Source organism: Corvus cornix, chromosome 10, assembly GCF_000738735.6.
Source record: "Corvus cornix cornix isolate S_Up_H32 chromosome 10, ASM73873v5, whole genome shotgun sequence".
NCBI classification, from domain to species: Eukaryota; Metazoa; Chordata; class Aves; order Passeriformes; family Corvidae; genus Corvus; species Corvus cornix.
In genome coordinates this window covers 17,775,772-17,798,120 of record NC_046340.1, presented here as the reverse complement: position 1 = coordinate 17,798,120, position 22,349 = coordinate 17,775,772, and the positions used below count along the sequence as shown (strand labels likewise).

The 22,349-nt window shown below is 38.9% G+C and overlaps 1 protein-coding gene across 2 annotated transcripts in view; it reads left to right on the top strand.

The window, feature by feature from the left end:
* The window catches only part of SCAPER (S-phase cyclin A associated protein in the ER), a 136,389-nt gene that overhangs the window by 104,416 nt on the left and 9,624 nt on the right, over positions 1–22,349 (top strand). For both annotated transcript variants that reach the window (XM_039557826.1, XM_039557828.1), the window contains exons 28-29: positions 8,698–8,935; positions 11,962–12,111. In XM_039557826.1, coding sequence (XP_039413760.1) covers positions 8,698–8,935; positions 11,962–12,111 — 388 coding nt within the window. The remainder of the gene's footprint in view (positions 1–8,697; positions 8,936–11,961; positions 12,112–22,349) is intronic.

Sequence of the window (22,349 nt, the reverse complement as noted above, 5' to 3'; positions counted from 1 at the left end):
ACTAGAACCTACCACCGTTACTGTTACACATTTCAGGAAAAATCAAGTCTGGCAGAACTTTACAATGCATTCCTGAAGGGTAAAATGATGCTAGGGTTGAAAAACTAGAGCTAACAAAATATAGGATAAGAAACAAAGCTGTAGGTAAGAGCTGTTGCTGGTAGCCAGGGACACAGACACATGGAAAAAGAACTGCAAGAAATATGAGCCCAAAGAGACCATCCCAACTTACTGAAATTTCCTTTTCTGAAAGCTGCCAACTTGGCATTTTAAATTGCAGGAGAGCACTGCCAGAAGTCAAATACTCACTAAATAAAATAATAAAAAAATCACCCTTCTGTTAGTGGAATACTAGTTCTAGCTCAGAGTGAGTAATACAATATTTGCAATTTCTGTTGCAGGCACGCACTTCACCAAAATATTAGAGATCTTTGCACCCCAAAATAGTACAGCACTGCACAAGTACATCCTTCAAGAACATCTGTTCTTTGTAGCAGCAGAATAATTTTGGAGGGTTGAGTGTTTTTCTTCCCAGTTACACCAAGAAGTATCTGATCCCACCACCTCCATGAACAGCAACACTTTGGATTTTCTCCAAAGGTGCTGGTTGTTCATGATTTCCAGGTTAGATTGTTCATTTGAGCATGAAAAGAAATGAGAGGAATGAACTTGGAGATTTCAAAACTGTTGTCTTTCAGATCAAAAGCTTTGATGTAACTGATTAGAAGGGCAGTTTAAATCACATCTTTCATCACCTGAGCCTACTCTCATTTAAGCAGTGAATGCAGAGTGTAATTCTGTCATGTTATAGAAGTCCTCAGTGTTCGAGGTGATTTAAATGGAAAAAGGTACTGCCAAACAGAGATTAAGGTGGCAGAAACAGAGCTCAAATTTATTGAATTCTTAAATATGTCACACTACAGTAATACATGATGTGCGATACCTGATCTGCAGCACAAAAGGTGGCCCCTCTGTGAGAAATACAGATGCCTCTTTCATTCCTGGTAAATGCTGGTAGGAGGCAATGCAGCCTTTGCAGTCAGCTTTCTCATTCTCCAGCTCAGTTGATACATGCTTGAGCACCAAACCCCTCTGTACTCCCAGTCACCAACCACTCTGATCAGTAAACTTCTGAAGTTGTTACTGAAATTTGAAAAGCCCACTCAGTATTACAAGTGCTCTGACACTGTAGCATGAAAAGAAGTTTTGCCAAATTAATGGCAGGCTTTCACCATTGTTGCAAGAGCAATTTTGAAATGCTCTTTTGGTATATCCTCCTATATATGATGGTTCCAGGTTGGAAACTACTTTATGCTCCTTGATGGTAATGGGGGAATGGGGACACAAAATTAATCTGATTTTTTGGGTAGAACTTTTTCAGTCTGTTATCTGTCATGTAAAAAGTTGTCATTCCATATGAAATTCCTGAGAGTACTTTCACAGAGTGCTGTCTGTTCTGCATACAGATCTCGGCATGCAGCATTGAGTGGCATGGTGGGAAGCTGACACAGGACAGTAAATATTGGGTGGAGGACCAGGACCACCTCAGGGCTCAAACCAGCTGAGCACAACAATGAAATCCTTTATGAGCTGTGGGATCCTTCCCCTGTGCCTTCAGACCCCAGCAGGTTATTAGGAACTGTACTGCAACTGTAATCTGCCATATCCCCAGAGGGCCAGAAATTATTGTTTAAATAGTTATTGTTTAAAACTCAAGTTTTAAACAATTAAAAGATCCTGTCCTGTGGATACAAAGTACATTGGGCCATTTCTGGAGCTCTGAGGTAGGAAGAGCTGTCAATCTAGACTTTACGGTCTTCCTCAAAAGCACATGTCATAAAACTCCCAAATTCAGCAGAATATTTCTAAACCAAGCTCTGAATTGATACCCAGTGTGTATTTGGACAGTTACTTCATGGAAAACAATTCTGTAGGCAGTGAAGAGATCTCAGTCAAGTCCCTCTGCATGTACCTCTATGTCAGGCAAGGTGTCACAACAATAATGATTATTAGAGAATAGCCTCAAATAACTTTTATATATATATATATATATATATATATATATATATAAATCAACATTATGTATTAAATGAGGTCTATGGTTGATATAATGTAGATAGTAAAATTTTAAGGCATGAGTGAAGAGACTTCTTTTACTACTCTGGTAGACTTGTGGAAAAAAAAAAGTCCAAAATCATGGAGTTAGATACAGTAAAGAAAAGTCTTACTAATGTAGAAACATAAATTGGAGGATTTTCAATTTTAAAATCATAAAATGTTATTGAAATAAGGGAATCTATTCTGATCATATGTTATAAACATCCTATTATAAGAGAGGGATTTTCTTTCCATTAATGATCAAGGTCTTTAAAGAAGGTTTATTAACTTTGATATTGATCCTACTTTTCAAATTATCATTTTTGATACTGGCTAATAAATGCTTGATTGATTCTTTTAATTGAAATTTTGCTGTGGGTGGAATAGGACATTTTCCAAACACTGTGGAATACATAAAAAAGATCAATTGTTGAAAACCTTAATAATTTGTTACCCTGTTTCAAGCTTGTTTTGATACTTTATCCTCTTCTGTTACACAGTGAGAATTATTGCGGGTGACTTGAGACCTCCAACTGGAAGTCCCGTTTTTCTGATGCTGTATTGCATCTATAGCTAGCAGTGGAGATGAGAGCTCCTTCCTCCCTGATGATTTGAAAAAAAAGGTGTATGGGAGCTGAAAACAGGGCATTGTCCCTTATTGTACGTAGTGAGAAATCATAAAATGCAGCACGTCTGAATATTGAGCTCTCTCTGCTGAACAGATGAACCTGACATTTGATACTTAGGCTTGAAAATTGTGGCCCTGGTAATGCTTAACTGGTTTTTGCTCACCATTAAGAGTAACAGTAGCCAGAACTGAAAACAGAGACATTTTTATTAACCTGAAATAAAGCAAAATATTAGGTACATTTTATATGGAATAACAGTGGCTCGTGTGGCCATATAAATCTCTTGAAATTTGTGTCAAATTCCAGATGTCCAGTAGCAATGTTCAAGATGATAGCCCTGTTTTCCAGAGTGTATTATTGTAAATATGAGCGATACAAGGCCTATTTTGGGCCCTCAGGTCCTGACTACACATATGGAATATGCTTGGCTTGTACCCACAGGACAGAAAACAATGAGCAGGCTTGGAATGCAAGGAGCATTAATAAAGGTATGGCCCTGCTGCCCCAGCTCAGCCTTCCCTAAAAGCAGGAGGGAAGACTAAGTAAGAATCTCCATGTCAGGTCCTTCATCAGCATAGCAAAGGTTTTGTTTATGTTCCTATCTTTTCCTGTATTGCCCAGTGTTCATCAAGTCTAGATCCCTTTTTTCCTGTTTCTCTGGAAGTAAAATTGCTGTCCTAGAGGTTTAGTTAGTGCTCTGTGGAGGGCTAGAGTTAATGCCTTGTTTCACTTTTGCCCATGAGTATGAATGAATAAATTCATGCTAACACAGAGTTAATGCAAAGAGCAGGAGGAAACCAAGGGCAGTACTGCAGTGTAAGGGTCAGTCACTAAGGCAGAATGTTCTCCCCAGGAGCAGTAGAGTGGAGAGCAATAACAGATACAGGGAGGATAGTGCATTGTGCATAAGGGCAATATTGCAAATAATAGTCTCTCAAATCATGTGGGTTCTTGGGATACCAGGTGTTTAAAAATTTTGCTGTTTTCTCAGTTTAGGAAATCCCTTCAAGCTTCCTTGTTATCCCAGGAAAATACAGTGTCAGAGCAGTGCAGTAACTAAGTTGTTGCTGTTACATGTTATCTCAAACCAGTGGTGGAATATATATAAATGTGTGTCAGCAGCTGATGAAGTTGTGGGTTACAAGCTGCAGTGGATGAAAGCTGCAGATGCAGGGTCTGATCCAGGGAACAGAGCCTGTCGTGTCACAGATCCACAAGGAAGTGGGCTGGTCTGTTCTCAGTTTTATTACAGTAATTAAGATAATGTCTGTTTTGGCTGCTGGATGGTGAATCAGCTGCAAGTCTGTCTGAACCTTGGTTGTGCTTCTCACCACTTCCAAGGGACAGCAGCTCCAGCAAGTACTGTAAACTAACTCCAACGTGTGTCTGAAATTACTGAAAGGTTTCCCTTCATCGCTTCTGTGCAGCACTGCAGTCCCTGGCTTGACAGTGTGAATTGTAGCAAGGTCTGACAGGTGCTAAATTCTTCTTTGCTCTTCTTTTATTATTATTTTGCCACTTTATTTTGACATCTCTTTCTAAATAAAGTAATTTAGAAGCAAAAAGTACTGATGATAGTTTTTAAATCCTAATAATAAAAAACCCCAACAGATTATATTCTAAGCCTCTTGGAAACTCATGTTTCTATTTCACTCCATGTTTTTAATCAGGAGTATATATTTCAAATATACAAACATTATAATGTATACCCTTAGAGAGGCTTGTCGGCTTGTTAGCTCAGCCTGGTTTTAAAACAATATATTTTCAGATATAAACAGTTTGCTCATATTGAAGCTTGGAGAAATTGTAGTTTTATACTGTTCTGCAGAGTATGCTGTTTCTTATCAAGCTGTATTGAAGTCCTGTTTTTAATAAATAGTGGTGTATTTTAAGCAATGAACCACTGTTTAGTATCTTTCTTTCCTGTGATGGTTAGATCACATTTTTAAATTCTTAAACCCTTTTACCCTTTTTGTAAGTCATAGACCACATACCAACTCCTGAGACCCCATGATGGCCAAGCTGAAAATCACAGTGGCAACCCATAATGAAAATTCTGTGCATTTCATTAAACCTTTTTCTGGCTTTTTTAAGATCCTGCAGGTTGTTTGACTGTAATGTAAATATTTGTCTGTTTTTCTGTGTTTATATTTAACACATAATTACAGAGACTGGTAAAGTTTGAAAGCCTGTTTATTTTCCCAGCTATATCAGCCAGTGTCAAAAATCCAGGGAGTCTTGCTTCCCTTCAGGGATTAATTGAAGGGGTTTCATCCATGGTGACTATTTTACTTTTGCAGCTGTTGCAGACTTAGACTTTCTTTAAATAGTGAATTATGTGGACATGCAGCTATAGGAATCTCATCTCTTAACTTCAGTTATGTAAAGTCTGGATTTCTGCTGTGACATTGTCATCTTAAATTATGAAGGTTTTTAAGGGTTTTTGCTTCAGTCTGTTCCAACAGCACTGAATTTTCATTTGGCTTACTTTTTGAAGTGAACTAAAAATCTGCTAACTGTATAAAATCCAGTGTTGTGCAGACTTGACAAAAATCACTCAGAGCAGTAGATGCAGAGGTTCATGCTTTATTTTCCATCATCTCATACAGACTTTTTTCTGTTTTAAAGCCCACAGCAAGTATAAATAACTTCTTTTACCTTCTTACTGTAAACATTTAGGCTTAAAGTGATGTAACCAATACTTCAACTCAACAGGAGCCAGTGGCCTGTTCATATACATATTAACTGTAGTACAGGCAACATCCAAAATAAATTATTTCTGGAAGTTCCTTCAATCCATCAAATCTAGAAGACAGATTTTTAATTTCTATTTAACAGTTTTGTTCTGTAGTACAACTTCAAAATTTTTTGTTTTTTCTGTGAAAAAACTAATGCTTTCATTTAGAGTTGTTTTACAATTGACTTTTTAATGTACATTTTGATTAATTTTCTGCTCCAGAGCAGCACAAAATGGTAAAAGGATTTCATCCAGCAATGTAAGCTTTCTCATATGGAATTGTTTAAAAATAATGATGGAGTGAGAGTTGAAAGCAATCTAACTTTAACCTTTGGTAAAATTGGTCAATCTTCTCATTGCACAGAGCCAGAAGAAATTCTGTGAGTATCATATGCAGTAATTAATTTGGGGTTATCATTTGACTGTGAGTGTACTTTTCTGTTCTGTACTGCTGAAAAAGCTAAGACTGAAATTAGGAAATACTAGTTGGCAAGAGGAGCTGTGCTTTCATGTGATCCTGTGGCAATAAACGTTCTAGTTAGTCAAGTGTAACTAAGTGATGGTTAGCGCATTTTGGCTACTGCATCCTGCAAAATAAATCCTTGGACATCAGAAGGCATTTTGAAGTGAGGAGTACTGGCGTGTCCAGAGACACACAAAGCAGAGCTGTGCACATGGTGGTCCCAGAGCTGTCAGCTCTCCCTCGTCTCGCAGCCATCCAGTTCGTGCCTCCCTTGCAGCCAGGTTGATGTGCCAACAGGACTTGGAACTTTGCAGCAGGGATCTGCTTAAAGGCACAGCTGGCAAGGCCAGGTGATGGCTCAGGAAGTGTCTCTGCTCACTCTGTTCACACACTCACTTAAAGACCACAGAGCTTCAAAATGAAGATTTGGGACATGGATTCCAGGCAGAGGGAGAGGAAAGCCATGCCATAAATTGTGCAGTGTAGCCCCACCCAAACACACTTAAAACTCTAGTATTTTTTCAGTTTTTTTATTCTTTACGGAGTAAATCTTAGGGTCTTAAGGAAAACAGACACAACTATGTTGTTTTTGTTCTTACTGTGTTTTACTAAAGATCTGATTCTTCTCTCAGAGACTTGTGGCCTACTTATGCAGTCTGGAGTGTTTTTCGTACAGCACAGGTATTCCTGAGGTAGGAGTGGGACGTTGATCCTGGAGGTAGCAGCAGAGGGTACAGTACTGAATAGCTTTTTCAGTAGCATTGAATATTCAGAGACTTTAAATAGAAGTAACTCAGAAATGATACCCATAAAAGCTAATTTCAGATGAGATCACTCCTTACATGATCTGAGCAACTGCTTTGTAAAGATGTGAGGGGACAGTGGTGGAAACAGATGGGTGCCAGTTGAGCAAGTTGTTTTCAGCCCAAATACTGTCCTGCCATATTCACCTGAGCTCAGGGCTCCTCTGGGACTTGGGGGATGCCGGTTCATTATCCTGCTCTGCTTGTTTCTCTCCCTTTGGTCCAAGGAAGCGGTGAAGCTGTTAACAAATAAATTCTCATGGACAGACATTGGTTCGGGTGAGGTGGTGGTTTCTTACCTGCTTTATTTGCTTCACTAGGAAAAGTGAAAATGACAGAACAAGGCAATGATTGCCAAAACTTGGTAGTTGCTGAGCTCGTGGTTTGGTTTCTCCGTTGAAGACATCTGTCTGTAATCGTAAAAAGCAGGATTTGTCAGCCTGCCTAGGATCTGTGTTGGAAATGTCACTGGAGCCAGTGTTTGTAACAGAGGGATGCAGGGTGCTCCTGATACAGATACAGAAGTGATTATTGAGGGCTGTTCTAGTCAAGGGAAAGCTCCTTACTGGTTCTGCTCAACAGGAGTATTCTGAGCCCTCTGAGTTTTTGCTGTCTTAAACTGAGGTCTTCTGATTTACAGATTATTTTAGAAAATGGTTCTGGCTGTCACTCCCATTTCCTTTGCTTTAAATGGTTACAAAAGGGAAAAATACCCTCATTTAAATTGTCCTTTTATAACGTTTGCTCATATAATCTGTCATATTTTCCTTTAATTATAAAAAGGAATAATATATACACTCAATCTTTGTAGTCTCTTTTGATATTGATACTTCCTTTTTTTTTTTTTAAAGATGGAAACATAGTGGATGAGGTAAAAACCAGACCTTGATGTAGCTTATTTTCATTGTTACTGTTCGCTGTATTTTATTATTTTAGTGTTTCCTTTGATTACCAGTATTGACCAAATGTGTTTCCAAAATGAAATTCAGGTAATTTATGTGATGGGTTTGAATTAGAACTCAGAGAATATAAAACTTGCTGTATTATTTTGGGGCTTGACTTTGTACTTGCCTACCCTCCACACGTTATTTAGCCTCCAGGGTGGTGATATTCTGAGTCTTCCTTAGTAGTTGTCCTGCATCATCTTCTGGATTGTTAATAATGTGAAAAAACATGAGTAGTACAAATCTTGGAGGGATTATGTTAAGTGCTTTTGAAAGTCTGGATGTGAGAATGGAAAGGGCAGTCCTGAGTTATTTGCCTGTCTGTGCTGATATCCTAGATAACCAAAAACGTTCTCCATTATTTTATGTGCGTACCTAAATGATGGCAAAGAAACCCAATTTCTGTGTGCAAGAGCTGTGCTGGTTTTGTACTTATTTGTGCTTTGCTGCCCTACTGCAGTGTCCCATAACAGCATCTGACTGAAGTAAGAAGTAGTGTGTTTTCCTACTGCTGCACCACTTCATTCTTAAATTCCTGCAGAACCATTTGATTAAGGTCATCTGTTCCCAGTAACTTATTTCACTACTTAGGTAGGCAGTTTGTTCCAGTGCCTGCAGCCCATCACTGCGGCAGGAGAGGCTCCAGGGAGTTCTCCCACTGCTGCTGGCTGCTATTGCAAACAGGAAAGGTTGAGAGCAGGCTACTGACCTGAGGGCATGGAGCCCCTACATGCTTCCAAAGTGCCCCCAGACTTCATGCTGGTATCAAGAGCTCGGGCACCAAGATATGAAGCAAGATCTTGAACAATACAGCTGCACTGCAGTTAAAGAGAGCATTAGACGGTGCCCTAATTACTGAAATTCTGGAAATGCTGTGGTTTCCTGGCACATTAGGCATCAGGTTTTCCCTTGTTCTCAGTTCACTGTTTCTCTGACATTTGGCTCTCTGGACGCGCTGCCTCCCAGGCGAGCGTTCCCGCCGAGCGCTGCTCCCCTCTCAGCCGGCTCAATGTTTCTTTGGCAGATCCTGGAACATATTTGACAATGCACGTCAGGACCCCACAGGACTAACAGCAGCTCTTCAGGCCACGGATCTGGTTGGAGTCCTGCACATGCTGTACTGTGTTCTTTTCCATGGCACCATCTCAGATCCAAACACAGCCAGTCCTAAAGACAGCTATGCCGCCAACACAGTCCAGGTTGCCATTCAGAGTTTACGTTTCTTCAATAGTTTTGCTGTTCTTGACCTGCCTGCCTTCCAGGTAACAGATGTTTTAAAACTTTTTGTAGTGGGAAAATGTTAATTATTGATTATATCTTTGGACTGAGTTTTGTCTTTAAGATCTTAGTTATTGAAGGAATTTTCAATTTCAATTAAATGTTAGGTTTCGTGCATAAAATTTGTAACTGTTGTTATATCTACCATATAGCTGTGGCTGATGAATTTAACCAAAAAGTGAAAATTTAGAATACATTACATGCTGAATCCAATCCATTATGTCTTCTAACTTCTTTTTTACTCTTCTGTCATAATGCTTTTTATGTTTAATAAGCCCGAAAAGTGTAAAAAGAAAAATCTTAGTCAAAAGCACAAAAGAACTTTTCTTAAGTGAAAGGATTTGCTTGTATCATAACCACATTTTACATTTTCCAGTGCTTTCAGGGGCCGCTTGCGTTAAGATTATGCAGCTGAAACTGATACCATTTTTTTTACCAAATAAAATTTTGTTGACCAAAAATTGGAAATGCAAGTTTTCATAATTTCTATTAAAGAAAAAAATCCAAAATACTGCATTTTAAGTCCTGAGAAGGACTGCTTACCTTTGTCTGTGAGCAGAGTTCAAGTGTAAATGAATCATTTTTGCCACACGAATACTGGTATATTTCTCAGGTAAGTTGGTAAAGTTGTATTGTTAATATAAAACACCTGCCAGAAAGCATTGCTTTGGAAACATGTTTAGTAGCATCAGTCTTACACAATTCAACAGAACAAGTTTCTTTTTCATTTAATGTGTAATTTGTATATGTTGTACCACACTCTTCATCTGAAATGCATTAAACTCAGCGAGAGCTTTTCACAAGTGAAGAATTTAGTGTGGCTCCTTCAGTTCATGTTTCTTGCCTTGGATTTTCAGTGCATTTGGTACTAATCTGTAACAACAGCAGCGAATTCTGTGTACAGCAGTGTTCATCTGTATGGCTGCAGCTGCAGGACCCAGTCCAGCCTGGGTCTCTTTACAGGGACAGAAGCAGGATATTTATTGGAGTTTCATTGCACACACTACTGACTCCCCATTTTTTTCTGTAAGTCAAAGTGGTTCCCTCCTACACGTCATTCAGCACCTCTTGGTTTGAGACTTGGTTTAATAGGTTGTTGTAGGTATAACAGGTGTATGCCAGAGTCAGGCTTGAACTGGGACAGGTACAGCTTGCAGGGGAGCTATAGCAAATCACACTGGCTGGAGGGCTGCTCCCTGATATCCCAAAAAAACACTGTTATCCTTAAAACACCATCTTCTGCTTACCCTGTCTGTATTTATCCCTCTGCCAACACCATTATATCTCAGCATTTATAATAAACAGTCAGCATTAACTTCCAAATCCCATGGTCTGTGTTAGTTTGTTCTACCTAAAATGGTGCAAGTTAGTAATTATTGCATGAAGGGTGGCCAAAACCCCACCAGTGTGAATTACTTCCCTCAGTTCATCAACATTGGGCTCTGCTCAGGAGGTATCCACTCAGCTGTTTGCTGAATTGTAGGCATCGTGTTGTTTGTGATGGACAGGCACCCTGGGGTAGCCTCAGCAACTCTCCCTTTCAGTGCATTAATGTGATTTGTTTCTGTAATGTTAAAAATAACATACACCTGAGGCAGTTTGCTGGACATTCTGACCCTGTGGGCCATAGCAGGCTGGCAGACAGCAAAAGGAAAAGCCTCATTTATGTACTGTGTGATCATTATCTCTAAGGAATAGTTTTATCACAAATTAGTAGGACTATAGAGTAGGGGGTTCTGATTAACAGAAGAGGTCTGGTATTCTCGAGTTTGTATTAGCACAGATGGCTCATGGGTATATATTTCATTTAATTTGACAGTCTAAACAATTGAAAGATGGTAGTGAGGAACAGCACAGGGTCCTGAGCTGATACTAATTCTGGCTAAAAAGGAAGCATAGTTTCCTTGAAAAATTAGTTTAACTTTTATACACAAACTCAGGTGCCCTTTGACCTGTTGTTATCAGGGAAGGTTAAACCCAGAGTGCTGGGTCACAGCATGCATGGACAACACTAATTAAATAAGGATGGACCTGAGAACATGGCATTTACATGACATAAAGCAGTAAATGGTGGCTGTATTGGGCATTAAATTTTGAAAATATACTGCCTTACCAGAATGCTTGAAGTTCAAGATCGAAAGTATCCACAGCTGAGCCTGGTTTCATTGTCAAGGATTCTACTTTGGCTGGGTATATTTGGAGTTCAGTAAGACTAAACTATGCCACAGCCTGGGATTTATGTGTATGTACTTACCACAGGCTACAAGGTAGAAAATGAAGAAAGCTCTGAAATGAAAGAGATTTTCTCGGGCTTGCATTGCTGTTTCATTAGAGTTAGGAGACTGTCATGTTCATTCCTTGTGCTTTCGTTTTCCCCTTTGACCCTGTGTCGCTCTGTCTGCTTGACATGTTTATTAAATAGAGGCTGTAGGCTGCACAGATAAAATCTAATTCTGAATCCCCACGTTACAGCAATTTGCCTACTTTTAAAAAACATCCCAAGAAGCTTTGCAGCTGAGTGTTCTCTCCTTTTGGATGTTTCTAACTTTTTTTAATGTTTGAAAAGCCATTATTTGTTATTAATCATTGTATTCTGTTCAGAGCATGAGTTATTAATGAGAAATGCATTTTGCTCTGTTGCAGAAATGAAGATGGTTTGGTTTCTTTTGCTTATTTCTAAGAAATATTATTAAGTTTTCCTGGATCATGTAATGTATGCCAAATGAAATGGTCAACCTAATGCTATACTGAATGTCAAATAAGCAGAATCCAGTTTTTCCTGTGTTCCTTGAAAATTTGAATTTATTCTTGCTTCTTTGGCTTTTAATGTTATATTCCAGTTGTGTACTATAGGTGGCTGAAAAAAGAGATTCTGGACTTTCACAACAAAGAACATAGCCTGTACTTTGCAAAAATAACCCAGAAGGGTGCAGTTGATGTGTATGTAATTCACACAAGTTCTAGAACGTACTGCTAGACTGTAATTTCTGTTTCTTGGCCTTTTTTTCAGTCGATTGTGGGAGCTGAAGGACTGTCCCTGGCCTTCAGGCACATTATCAGCTCCCTGCTGTGGTACTGCTCCCAGCATACCTGTGAAGGATTGCTACACGAAGTCATTATTTGTGTGGGCTACTTCACTGTAAACAACACAGATAACCAGGTAAGGCAAATGGAAAATGGGATCAGAAGTTATCAAGGGCACATTTAGTCATGGATCCCTCCAGAAAACTAATCCCCTCAGCACTGGTTTTGAAGCACTTGGAATTCCTGTGAGCACAAACGGATGTGTTTGCAAAAGAGAAACCGAAGTTGTGTCTTAAGACAAAGACATTAATTTTGTGTGACCTTAAGCAAACTCCCTGTTCTTACGCTGCCATTGCATTGATTTTAACTGGCCTTGCTCCCTGCCAAGGTATACTTAGCAACTGATATTTTTAATTCTAAGTTAGCTTCGTGTCAGCTTGATCAGATGGTTGTGGTACCCAAGTTAAACTTTTTTAAAGCCAATTAAACTACTCTCCCATGAAGACTTGTCCTTGGATGCCAGTGTAGCTATCTCCCTGCTTGCCGAGTGCTCGTTTAAGTTTAAGCCATTCTTCTCCATGAATCTTTTTAGTAATAAACCAAATGCCCTGTCCAACAAACAGTGAACATTCCCCTTTAGCTTCCTTGATTGTTGTCCACTTTTACCACTGGACTTTGTGATCTCTCTTACTGGCTTATAAAATAACACAGACACAAAACTCAAAAAATATTTCAAATATATTAATCTTAAAAATCTCCCAGTTTCCTCAGCTTATATGTAACATCTCAGGGTGTATTGGGTTGGGCAGGGCAGGGGTTGGCACTGGCTCTTCAAATATGTGAACCTAACTCTGAATGTGTAGGTACTGCATTACGGTGCCCACAGGTTGGATATGATTCAGTTGAATGCTGCATTTTGTGAAGGTACTCACTGTGTTCTCTCTCTGTACTTGTACCACCTGGTTCCCTGTTTTGCTCAACTTTTGGGAGAGGGCTTCAGGCTAGGAGCTCAGTGCCCTCAGTTCAGCTAACGAGCAGGAGGAGGAAGTGTTACACTTTGTCAGCAAAGGTTTGAGAAAAGCTGCTTAATAACATTCTGACAGATATTGACTGTAATTGAAGCATTGTAATATCTTAAAGCTGACAATGCTGTCACAAGAATTATATAGTTATATAGTGATGTTTCTGTGGCATTGGCTACAGCTGGAGGGAGGATCCTGCAGCCTCCCTACCCTGTGTGACCAAATCCCAGTCAGGATCTGGAGCTGCCTGTTGGCAGCACATCAGTATGGTCATTTTTAAACCCTGTGTGATGGTGCTGCCATTTTGAGTCCCATTGCTGCCCAACAAGTCGTGCTGGCTCCCAGAAGTGCCAGCAAACCATGTTGTCTGCTCTCTGCAGTTTAAAAATTTCTGTTCTGGCATACAAGTACAAACATACAAAGAGATGTGATTCATTGCATGGAGGACTTGGCACTGCAGTCGTGCCAGGAATAGTGCAGAAGAGGGATTTCCTTCAGCAGTGCCAGCCTGCAGTGCTGTCGGTGCTGGTGCCCAGGAGCAAGGTCCGGCCGTGGTGAGCAGACACCAGGCCATGGCAGTGGCTTTGGGGCTCCACGGGCCCCCAAGATACTGAGGGGGGAGCCTTTGTCTGGGGGCTGTGATTCCCAGATGAGTGTTTGGCAAGGTCCTGGAGTCTTCAGCATGTGCTCGTGGGGCTGAAGGTGGCTTCTGCAGCTTTCAGGGTCAGGTTTAGGACTTCAATCAGACAGCCACAGTATGTCAGTCCTTTTTGTAACCTAAGGCTCTCTTCTAGGGTGGTTTGCTGTGGAGGTACTGTCTCAGATGTCATGATGTGCTTAACTTTTTATGTAATTTCTAACATTCCTCATTAATATGTTTTTAACCAAGGAAGAGGCATTTTGGTTTGGCTTTTTTGTTTAAAAAAGCATTTTGAAAAACTAAAGCCTTCCTCACTCAAGTACTTGAAAAATACAGGGAAGGTTTTTTTGTGGAAGGAAGTAATTTTTCTTTCACTACCAGGCAAAGCAGTACGACTTGCTTACGGCCATTATTTTAAGGTGCTCTTTGTGTTGTGACTTCCACTAAAGACAGGCTGCCTTTCATGAAGAGGGAAGTGCTTTCTATTCATTCAGTTATGGCTTAATTTTTTATTATGTTAAGAGGTTCCAATTTTTTCTTTCGTTGTTGATCATCTGGGGAGTCCTACTAAAAATAAAAAATTGGTCTCACAGTGAAAGTTTTCAAATAGTAGGCTTGAAGTCCTGGCAAGTACAGTGTAATAAAAATAGATACACTAGACTTGAGCTATGAAAACAGATTTCCATAAAGCCAGATAGCTCTATTTAGTATTTGAACCAAGTTCAGCTTAGTCAATAACTGATGTATTTCAAGGCAGATTCAGGTCTTTCTTGCAGTCAAATGTACATTTGTTTGGAAATGTTTGCAGTTTAAAGTTTTGCTTTCTAAATTCGTATTTCTTATTACAAACCACGATATGTTTTCATTCCTTTCAATACTCAAAACAAAAAAGGACAAACAGTTGTTTGGAGTTTTCTGTGTCCTCTTTGTGGTTTTTTTGTCTAACCTCATCAACAGATAAATATCCAAAGCAGCATACTGGAGTAAGGAAAAAAGGCATTAATTATTTAAAAAAACAAGAAAAACTCCCCAAAAAACCAGTTCCCCAGTTTGGAGAATAGATAGATTTCTAAAATGGAAGTTTTACAGCCTGTCAACCTCAACATTGACCTGTAGTAGTAGTACTGTGATTTAAGTAAGTGAACTACTACCACTATGCAGTGAAAATCATAAGAGGGCAATTTCCTAAATATTTCACATTCATAGAACAAAATCTTCCAAGAGCATCATATGCCAGTCATTTAATATAATACAGATTTGACTTCATTTATTACACTGTCTGTAAAAGTTTTTATATTTAGTTGAGTAGCAAATTAAAAAGGAAAAAGGAAAGTGCTTTTCTCTTGTATAGCTCGGAGATTCAGGTTTCCCTGCAGCTTCCAGGAGCCCTGAACCAGAGGGGCCCTCGCCATGGGTCCCACACGCAGAGGCACTGCCTGGGCTCCCACTTGGTGTTTCCACCACGCCTGGCTCTTGGTCCAGGCCCAAGTGATTCTGTCAAGGAGCAGTGAGGACAATGGATTCCTAAGGAGCACATTCCTGAGTGTTTTGATAGTGTTTGCTCTGTTTATTTTAAAAAGACTGTGATTTTGCTGACTCTGCCCACATATAATATATTAGTAATATTCCTTTCCTTCATTCCTATTTTTTTTTAACATTCACAAAGCTTTTCCAAGGCAGCTGCTGTCACTGAAGAAATAAATCAGTTATGAAAGTGAAAATTTCAAAAAGCAAGGAGTGTTTCTTTAATATTTGAAATGCTCCAACGCCAGCAGTGAGGCCTGAGCTGCCCTGTCTGTTTTGTATCGGCACGTGAACTTGTGTTTACTACAGAGCCAGACAGCCCCTGGTTCACAGACCAGCTCAGCTTTATTAGGCATCTGCTCCTCAGGAAGTATGAGCGAGGAAAAGGGATTCTCTTTTTCTGGCCACCATTTAATCTACTGCCATACAAAAACAGGTCCCATGATACCAAGAATAGACATGTGAAGCTAAACCGTGTAATAAAAATAATGTCCGATCTTTCAATAGCCAACCCTACTGTATCAGACTGTAGAATTACAGTTTCTAATTAAAATGTTCATGTTAATTAAAAGTATCCTTCTATTTCATTACATTTTTATTCCCTTTCATTGTTTGATTTAATTAGTATAATGAATATAATTAGCATGTGCTGTCAACTCACCTTATTTGCATATTATATTGGATAATTGAATGTGGTCCTGTAATTAAATTAACAGGAGTGACAGATGATTTGGTTTCTTTCACGTTGCTGTATTGGGAATAGAAATCTTTCCATATTCATTGCAGTTAGGGAGTATTTTTCATCTGAAAAGTCCTCACAAATCAGATCCTCAGACTCAGGATCTTGCTGACAGGCTCCAGAAGTAGTTTCATTGTTCATTTGCATTGCTATGCCTTTATTTAAATAAAAACAGCTTTTGTTCTCCCAGTCTTTGGTACACACTGTATGTAGAGTGCTCTAGAAGAATCCCACTAACTTTAAGGATTTGTAAGATACAAACTGTATATTTCTAGAAGGTACCATTGCTAGATTGCAAAACAAAATCGCTGCTGAAAGAGTTAGGAGAAAGTGTGTGCAGCTTTTCAGAACTTTGTTATAAAATTAGGGCTTCTAGATAGAAGTTAAAAGTTCTCTCAGAAGTTCTTTAAAAATTTCTATACACACTATGTGTCCTTGAAGGAACAATTTCATTCGCAAAAGTCTTCCAGCTGTGTAAGTCTAACTTAATTCTCTGTCCAAACCTTCTATCCCCAGACATTCGCATCCATAACAAGGTATGTTATTATAAATTCAAAATAATTGAAATATTAATATCTAATAATCCATGTGTTGAAAATAGAAGCACATGGAATTAGATTTAATAGTATCAGTCACCTACTAGAAATTTCTCCTTGCTATTATAGGTGTGGAAAATTTCTTGCAAAACATGTTTCAGGCATCCCAGCTAGCTCCAGGTAAAAGAGTAAGGAGCAGTAAGATAACAGGGTATTTTGGGAGGGAATTTCTCCCATGTTAAATATGTAAAATGTCACACAGCAGTATCACAGGTACAAATATAATGTGTAAAGAATTCGAAATATTGTATGGTAGGCACAGATCTGAAAGGATCTTAAAATTTCGGACTCAATCACAGCACCCAAAGCATGGTAGTTACTCCCCCAGAAAGGCTTCATCTCAAGATTATTTTCCCTTTTTTGTTAAATGATTGGCTTACAGTACTTTTTTTTTAAGCATTTCTTTCATGTAGTAGGTCTTACTTGTGTCGTAAAGTAGCGGGACACTTTATCCCACAGTGTATATCACAGACATGTATCTGTATATGACACATCCTAGCTGTGGTGCTGCTGGCCTGCAAGGGACACTTACAAAGTGATTTTAGACTGAAAGTGACCTTCTGTAGGGAAATGATTTTGTGCTTTTGACAGAGTTAGTGCATATTGAGTTTCAGTATGTGGCCGGTTTTCTCTAGTGTTAGCGGGAAGGAAGAAAATACTTCTAAAATGGAAAAACTGTGAAAATCAGAAGTTGACAGGAAAACTTGCACATTATAAAAATATGTAGAGTTTCCATATGGGTTGTTTACTAGAGGCCATCATTAAACTTTCGTAGTTTGTGTTGCTTTTGGGGCTGTGGAGGGACTGAAACAATTTTGATCTGGTAGGTGGAGTTTATGAAAATACAGCACAAGAGTAAAGATGCAGGAATTGGTAGTTACCATGCTATTAACATCCCTGTCTGTAAGTAAATAGTATCTGAAATTACTTAATTCTGATTTTGTTGGTTTCTTCTCAAACAGGTATTTTTAAGGGTATTGGTTTCATGTTGAGGTTATGGGGTTTTTTCTTTAAACCTTTTTAAAAGAACCCCACACCCTGATGTTTTAAAGCTTTGTATGTTTGAGAAAAAAATATGCCTGGTAAATTTTGTGGAATAGCTGATTTTGGCAAGTGAGTGGTTCATGTGAAGTTGTAGTCTTGACTCCCATTTAGAAGCACTTCAGCTTGTGAACAAAAATCCCCTAAGGATTAAACTGCCTGAGTTAAAGCGGAGTACATTAAGGCAGCTCTGTAATGTATGCTTTGGCTCTCGCAGCCTTACATCCTCAGACCACATAAATTCGCTTTAAGTGAACCAATGTCTTCAGGAAAGATGGCATTCCTGTCTGGGCAGTCAGGGAAAAGTGGGGTTGCCTTTTAGGTAATTTGTCAGACACCTTTGTTGTTGTTTGAGCTTCCTGATGAACTTTCTCTTTTTAAGAATGATCTATGACAAAGCAAATCAAATATGTCAGAAGCATTTGGGATTGCACATTTCATGTGTTACATCTTAATTGTATTTCTAACATTCCAAAATGCATCCTGGATTTTTTTGGATGTGGGGAAGGTAATTTAATATGAGCAAAAACTTAGCATTGAAGTAAAGTGTATTTAGTTTCAGTTCATGATGACTGGCTGATTCCTGTAGGGAGGAGAAGAGAGAGTGTACAGGACTTAGTGTGAGAAATTAATGCATTTGGATTTATGTTATTTCTTCCTCTCAAGCTGTAAACACAAAAGAATAAACTTACCTCCCAATGTCATAAAAGCCAGTACTTCAAACAGCCTTCAGATACAGTCCATAACTGAGGCTTAAAGAGGAAGAGAGGGAGCAATCGGCTGATGCTGCCTCCAGAGAGGCATTCTAATCTTACTCCTGGGTCAGGATGAAAGGAGTTTGGTGGTCTCAGCTTAATCCCCAGTGGAGCTTCGTCCACATCGAAGAAACACTGCAGAGTTTGGCATAATCCTGCTTAATAAGCAATTTGTTCCCAGCTCAGACCTGGGCCTGGGCCGCCCTGGGTTTGGATGGAGGCAGGATCTTGCGCAACACCATCCTCCTGCCCACTCCCACCCAGCCTGGCGCTCGCCCCTTTGCATGGGAACTGCTTTTCACACAGAAACTTAAAACAAAGTCTAAAGCCTGCAAATATTTAATCAGCCTTGTGAGCTATTGTCTGTCTCGCCTCATGTGTGAGGGAACTCCCTGTGCTTCTCCCATAAACTCTCAGTTTTCCAAGGCTCTGCAGAGCCGTGGTGGCTGTCCCCGACGTGGCCAGCCCCATGCAGAGGGAGCGTCGGTCTGCTCTGTGTTCCCAGCAGCTGACAGTTCTTCTGAGCCTTTGGATGCTGCTCTGAGGGTGGGAGCCTGCAAGAGGCCCAGAGAAGTCTCCCAAATCCGTTGTGTCATGTTCAGCTCAAGTCACACTTGATTGAAGCGATACTGAAACATAAAGAACAAAATGCATTATTGAAGTACTATGGAAAATGTTGCTCGTCTTCCTCTCCCCTTAATAAAGGGTAAATTGTAGCTTATTTTTCGTGGCAGAAAGGCCCATTTTCTTGCTCTCTGTTTGAAGCTTTGTCTCAGCCAGCTCTGTAATATGTCCAGTGGCTCAGTGTTTCACAAGCATTTTAGTTGATGATTAGATACTTGGACAAACCCTTTACATTTCTTGTGGAAGCCATAAGACAAAACGTGCTAGGAATAATAATTCCAAGACTATATAGTTTACTTGTGAGTAGGGTTTCAGAGTGTGACAGAAACGTTTGCTTTTGAAGAGTGAAAATGCTCTGAGACACACAAAAAGATTTTATGTGTTTTAGACTGTAATGTTTGAATTATTCACACCTTCTGGGGATTTTGACCCAAACTAGCTTTGTTTCCAAGGATGCTGGTGGAAACCTCAGCCAGCAGTCAGCTTAAACTTCTGTTGACTGATCCTGTTTCTTCTCTACCCTTTAAATCATCTTCATTCAGATCAGTTGGGTTTCATTCTGTGTGAATGACTGGAGAATTGTGCCCAAAGCAGCAACTTAAATTTGTAAGCGGTTCATCATCGAAGTTGAAGATATTATCTAAGTATGAAGATGATTCTTCAAAAATAGTGCAGGGCTACAAAGGCTAATTCTAATCACTTAAGGGCTCAGAATAATACCTGAGAATTTGAGATGTGTCATGATGGGGTTTTTTTATTTTATCTGACAGAATATATGTATGTCTCATACATTTGATCTATAATAATATTTTCTGATTAAAAATTATTAGGCCAACACTTAAACATATGAATCTTCTGTTACATTATTGTGGAAACAGTGAAGCTTAGAATTTTCTAGAAAGCAGTGATACCCTTCGGTTTAACAAGATCCTTAAGTATGTTATTAACATTAAGCGTGAGAACAACCTCACATTTAAATGTTTATTTTTATGGTAATAAATGCTAAAATGCTATCACTTCTGAAATTAGGCTTTTCCTTAATACCTTTTCTAGGTCAGATATTAATCGATTGCTATTTTATCCTGTAGCCTGGATATGTTTTAAATTCACAAGTAACCTCAATGCATATTAGAATTGTTTCCATTTTCCTTTCATCACATTGTAATGAAGTTTATCTTTTACAATATCCATTTAACATTATTTATTTATTGCTGAATTTAATCTTATAGTCTTATATATTAATCTTATAATTTTATATATACTTCATTTGTTGTCTTATAACTACGGTGACTTGTTAGTTGTCATTTTGGGCTGCATTTTTTCAAAGGCTTTGTGTAATGAACTTCTTTTGCTAGATTTTCCACTAGCATCACTTTTGATAAACATTTTTACATTTTCAATGCATTGCTGTCCTGGTAGTTGGCCCTTGTCCTGTCTTAAATGTCCATATGTCTTAGGATGATTACACAAAAACTGATGAGAAAATTTTTTTCTGTGATTTATACACAGAGTACCCCTAAATCTGCTTAAACCATAGAGCTCTAAAAGGACAGTGCTTAGAATGGGGTTTATAGGAAGACTGATGTTATTCGTGAACTCCCTTATCTTCTCTCTGAAAGCTTAGGCATGACGCTGAGAAAATAAACACTGGAATTTTTCAAATAGACAAAATTCTTATTTTAAAATTTGAATGTAGCATTCTGGAACTTTTTTTGTGCATGGAAATGGTGCTCTGATTCCTGAGAAATGCTAGGAGGAATTTAGAACATTCTTTGCTCTGAGCTTTGCCAATAGTGGAGTTTGCAAAATGGAAAGAAAAGAGCTTGACCTTAAAACAGCAGAAGAGTCTAAGTGGTGACATATTCTGCTGATTAAATACTAGCAGTATGAGATCTGTTTATATAGAAGCAAAGAAATAATGCAGATCTAACTTTGAAGAGAAACTCTGGTTTACTGATATAAAGACTTACTTCTTTTACAAAGTTGTAAATAACCTGACATCAAACAAAGAGTTTTAACTGTTTGATGGAATACTTTTACAGAAATTAGATGCACAGTTCCTATTCAATGAAGTTATTAGTTGTTAGTGCAAATTAGAATTGACATTTATATAAATGATAAATACATGGAAAAGAAACATTAGTAGTTCCCATACCAACTACCATTTTAAGATCCTAATATTTATAATGGCCATGTTGAAGTTCGGAAGTGCAGGAAGGCAGGAGTGGCCCTCAGAGAACCATTAACCTTTTAGGCTGAGTTGTTCTAAGAAAATTGCATCTGAACATGAACTGCATCATAGCAGAAGAGCACAGGCAAGTAGAAAGGTACATTTTAATGCTTCGTTTCATAAAAATAAAAGGAAATTCTGTTGGGAAGGATGTTTTTCTAGAAAGTTAATTCAGCTCCCAGTGATAAGCACCGTATTTGTTTCTAAATACCTGTGGAACACACCGTTTCGCTGCCAGGTTTTTCTCCAAGAGCCAAAGAAGGTTTTGCTTCAGGAAGTTCTGAAGTTTCCAACTGCATTTTCCTGTATCCATATTAGTATAACTTTGTCTCAGTTTTCACGTGATAAAAGAGTTACAACTCCTAACATTTGGTCAAAATTAACAAAAACCATCAGCCTGACTATAGACTACTAAGAACATGGCATTTTCATGCAGGGTTAGTCACACAAGAGCAGTGCACTTGGATGACCTGTAAGGTTTTGTTCAAAACCTGACATTTGGGTTTGTGCCTACAGATTTCAGTTCTTTCCTTGGCAGTCTTTTTCCTTTCTCTGCTGTCCATTTTCCCTTTTTTCTGTGGATGGATGAAACTGATGGGCTGCAGAAAGCACCCGTGGTTTCCATTGCCTCCCTGGGAATGGTGGTGCCATCCCTCTGCTGGCAGGAGGCACTGCCAGGGGCTCAGATGGCAGCTCAGTTGCTGGCTGTTGACTCCACCTTGTGCTTTGGCCATGCCCCTGTCCCTGTGGCTCTGGTGTGCCCCAGCAGTGCTGTTGGTGCCAGCTATTCCTTTGCTCCCAAAGTTTCTTCCCAAAGTGAATCACTTCTCAGTTCTTTATTTTGCTCTTGCACAGACAAAAGTTTGCTGCTGGCTTACTTACTTACTTACTTACTATCTAACTAGAAAATGAATTAGCTTCTTTAAAAGATAATTCCAGTGTTTTTATTGTATATATTGACAGAAATAACTGATGTGAATAATGTCTTTACAGAGCTGCAAATGTTCAAGTGAAGCAAGAAAACCTAAATCCACCAGTAGAACTAGACTAAATACTGCTCTAAAAATCAGCACTTCCAGTCTGCAGTAATCCTGGACTAACCTTGGGTAGTACACAAGCAGTGAAAAAGTTCTTGGTCTGACACTGTACCATTTATTTTGTTATCTGTAATAAAATATCTGACAACATTTAACATACATGCAT